General features: G+C 39.2%; 1 protein-coding gene across 1 annotated transcript; it reads left to right on the top strand.

Moving 5' to 3' along the window:
* Positions 1–1,441: 1,441 nt before the first annotated feature.
* Positions 1,442–3,675, top strand: LOC310719211 (uncharacterized protein). The gene is made up of 2 exons (XM_083528684.1): positions 1,442–2,113; positions 3,566–3,675. Exon 1 carries the CDS (start codon positions 1,507–1,509, stop codon positions 1,915–1,917), a length of 411 nt encoding a protein of 136 aa, XP_083384810.1. The 5' UTR covers positions 1,442–1,506; the 3' UTR covers positions 1,918–2,113; positions 3,566–3,675.
* The last annotated feature ends 279 nt before the right edge of the window (positions 3,676–3,954 follow it).

Here is a 3,954-nt window from a genome sequence, read left to right as displayed (position 1 = left end):
CCCACTTTTTTACATCACTCTGCTACAATGAAGGCTATCAAACCTAAATGGGTTTGTGAAGAAAAAGACTTTCAATATATTTATATATACAAGTGTGTGTATACAAGTGTGTGCTGCATGCAACATGATCTAAATTATCAAGGCCATTGAATTGTACTCAACCACATATCCATATTTATTTATTTACTTGTTTATTTTATGTTTATATATATATATATATATATATATATATATACACACACACACACACACACACACACACACACACACACACACACACACACACACACACATCCTATATAGATATTTACTATTTGCAATATATTTAAATGATTTTAAGTAAATAATCATAATACCTTACTTAATAAATAATATACAAATATAAAATATAATGTCAAATTTATGTAAACTATACAAATAGAATATAGAAATCAAATAGATTTTACATTATATTTAATTAACAATAGGAAAAGTAAATCTGTCTTACCCATCAACTTTCCACATCTCTATCTGTCTAGTAACATGAGAGCATTTACTTAAAATTAGCATGTTGTAAAAGAGCATTTCATTCAGCTATTACAAGTGGAAGTTTTAATTCCCTGGTACATTTAGCTATTCTGTAGCATTCTTCTTTCCCAAGAATAAAAAAAACAGACAAATCTGCAATAGGTATTTGCAGAAAAAAATAATAAAATGACCAGTGCATTAAAATAAGGACAAACTCCTTCCAGCTGACTATTAAATTCTTAGTGAATCATCCAACACATTTTTCCCAGTACAAACACAATGTTTAAAAATAATACATATATTTTAGCCTTTTGCAAAACAATGAAATAGTTTTTATTGGTAATCACACATAAAGGAATTTAAAAGGGGAAAACAAAAGCAAAGACTGTCTGAGCAGGAACAATGACACGATTGAAAGTTTGGACAACTACATGGAGCAGATTTGTCACAATCATTTTGGTGGTAGTCAGAATCTAAGGTGTCTTTGGCTTACACCTAGCTTTTGTCTTCTCTGAGTGTACAAATGATACACCTTGCCTACAACTTTACCTTAAATTGAGCAGTTTGGGAAGAACTGAGTAGGTTGCTATTCCCTCAAATTTTAAACGATATGGTGGTGCCCACAACAAACAATTCACATGTTTGGGTTTCATGAAAGATGTGGATAGAGGCTGAAATATGTTAACTTGGCAAAATAAGCAATTTGCAGGTAACATTCACTTTAAACAAAACAATATATGATGGTCTACATGATTTTTTTTATAAATCTGGATTTATATTTTTTTATATTACAGTTTTTCTCAAATGTTAAAATACAAAAGCCAATCCTCTAAACCAAATGACCAGTTGTCTAAACACATTTATTAAATCTAGCCATCATTTGAAGACACAATTCACAAAACACAAAATTGAAGACACTTGTTGCTAATGCTGTGACCACATGTACAAAAGCAAGTTCAGAGTGCACAGTTTGCTGAAGATTCCAGACAAACACAATGGATGAAGGCAGAGTCAGGGGAAGAGGAATTCGAGTCAGAGGAGGGAGAAGAGCTGGCCATGGAAGAAGAGGAGCAGGCCAATGAGGAAGAGGAGTTTAAATCAGTGGAGGAAGAGGAGCAGGCCAACGAGGAAGAGGAGTTCAAATCAGTGGAGGAAAAGGAGCAGGCCAACGAGGAAGAGGAGTTCAAATCAGAGGAGGAAGAGGAGCAGGCCAACGAGGAAGAGGAGTTCAAATCAGAGGGGGAAGAGGAGCAGGCCAATGAGGAAGAGGAGTTCAAATCAGAGGAGGAAGAGGAGCAGGCCAACCAGGGAGAGGAGAAGGTCCAGGAGGGAGAGCAAGACAACCTCGCACCATCATTACGGATGAGATGCGAGCAACAGTCATTGACCATGTCATTGTCCATGGCATGACAATGGCTGAAGCAGGACTACAAGTCCGTCCAAACCTGAGTAGGTTCACCGTGGCCACCATTATCAGGGAATTCAGACAACACAACAGGTATTGTACTCTATTGCTTTCTTTGTCACAATACAATTTTACAAGCCTGTGAAAGTAGTCTATTGGTTTCAAATCAGTTGTTACTGTATTGTAAAACTGACAACACATGTTTCTTTCTTTAGAGTTGAAAGAATGCCACATAGAGGTGGGAGGGTTGCCATATTTACAGCGGCACAAGAAACCCTCATTGTGGATATGGTTCGTGAGAGCAACCTCATCAGACTCCGGGAGATCAGAGACAAAGTCATTGCCGATAATGTCAACTTTGAGAGCATTGATGATGTCAGCTTGGCCACAATAGACCGAGTTCTCCGGCGCCTAAAGATGCGGATGAAACAGGTCTATAGGGTTCCCTTTGAGCGCAGCTCTGCGCGACACAAAGACCTACGTTACGAGTATGTGCAAGTAAGTATACATCCATGTTCACAGTGCAGTTAGTGGACATACTGTGTTGCTCAGTGGCCTACATTACTTCTGGACAATGCTGTGCTACCTGGTTGACTGTTGTTCTGAACACCTGTGCACCTTCACACTTTCACGGAGGATATTACAGTTGGACACGATGGCCAGACCTCATGAGTACCTCTTCCTGGATGAGGCTGGCTTCAACCTGCAGAAACAAAGGCAAAGAGGCCGTAACATCATTGGCCAAAAAGCCATCACTGGGGTTCCTGGCCAACGGGGGGTAATATCACTCTTTGTGCGGCCATGGGTTTGGAGGGGCTTGTCCACCGGCATGCTGTCCTTGGGTCTTACAACACCCAATGTCTCCTCACCTTCCTAGAGGAGCTAAAAGACATCCTCCTGAACCGCCAACAACACCATCCTGGGCCCGCACATCAAATTTATGTAATCTTTTGGGACAATGTACGCTTCCACAAAACAAACCAAATCAGAGAGTGGTTCACCACCAACAGTAAGAACTTTTTAAATGTCTGTCTGCCACCTTATTCCCCTTTCCTGAACCCTATAGAGGAGTTCTTCTCATCATGGAGACGGAAGGTTTATGACAGACAACCATACACTAGAGAGAACCTCCTAAGGGCAATGGAGCTGGCCTGTGTTGACATCCCAGTGGAGGCCTTCCAAGGATGGATTCACCATTCCAGGGCGTTTATCCCGCGGTGTCTGGCAAGAGACAATATAGCCTGCGATGTGGATGAGGTGATGTGGCCTGATGCAGCTCAGCGACATGATGCCACACAGTGATTGTTGTGTGTGTGTGTGGTGTGAATAAAGTAAATAAAAAAACTTCACACCCTGATCATGTTTTCAAGAGTACTGTTGTGTGCAATAGATTCTGTTTTTGCATTGAGTTGTGTTACAGTAGTGTACATGCAGAATTTACTATAGATTTATATTCTTCATATGATACTCTCAAATCTAAATGCCTAATCCTCTGCAAAGATCTAACAACATCCATTACTGTAAAGTTTCAAAAATATGCATTGGCAGTTATGAAACAAAGAACCTTCTCACAAATTGAGCATTGTGTTTTCAATTGTTTTGCTGTAGTGTGTAATGATGTGTATACACTACACATGTTTACATTTTTGAAAGCTTCGAGCTGCTCTTTTGGTGTGAAAGTTTGAGTTTTGAAGTGAGAAGGTGTGGTTGTGTTTATGTAGCTTTAGAAAAGGGTGTTGTGTTTAGACATTGGGGAACATGGAGGAAACAATTGTGAAATGTGTTTTAGCATTTGAGAAAAACTGTAATTTGTCAGTTTAATCTATAGCTTTCACTATCATCTACTGTTGCCATGTCTGTAGTAAAGAAATCTTTCTGTTGATATATATTGTTGTGACATGCAGACAGGTCTGGAAAGAATGGATTGCGTTCAATTTCAGCACACAAAATTGATCTCTAAAGATGATGTGTTGGAACTTCCCAAGCTGACCCTCTCTGACTAGATATTTGATTGAGACTGAATCCCCAGTTTAGACTTACAT

The sequence above is a fragment of the Silurus aristotelis genome (assembly GCF_946808225.1).
Source record: "Silurus aristotelis genome assembly, chromosome: 24".
Lineage (NCBI taxonomy): Eukaryota > Metazoa > Chordata > Actinopteri > Siluriformes > Siluridae > Silurus > Silurus aristotelis.
Note: the sequence above shows the minus strand (reverse complement) of the source record. Positions and strands in the feature narration are given on the sequence as shown.

Coding starts and splice junctions, on each gene's coding strand:
- LOC310719211 (XM_083528684.1), top strand. CDS start 1,507: ATGAAGGCAGAGTCAGGGGAAGAGGAATTCGAGTCAGAGGAGGGAGAA.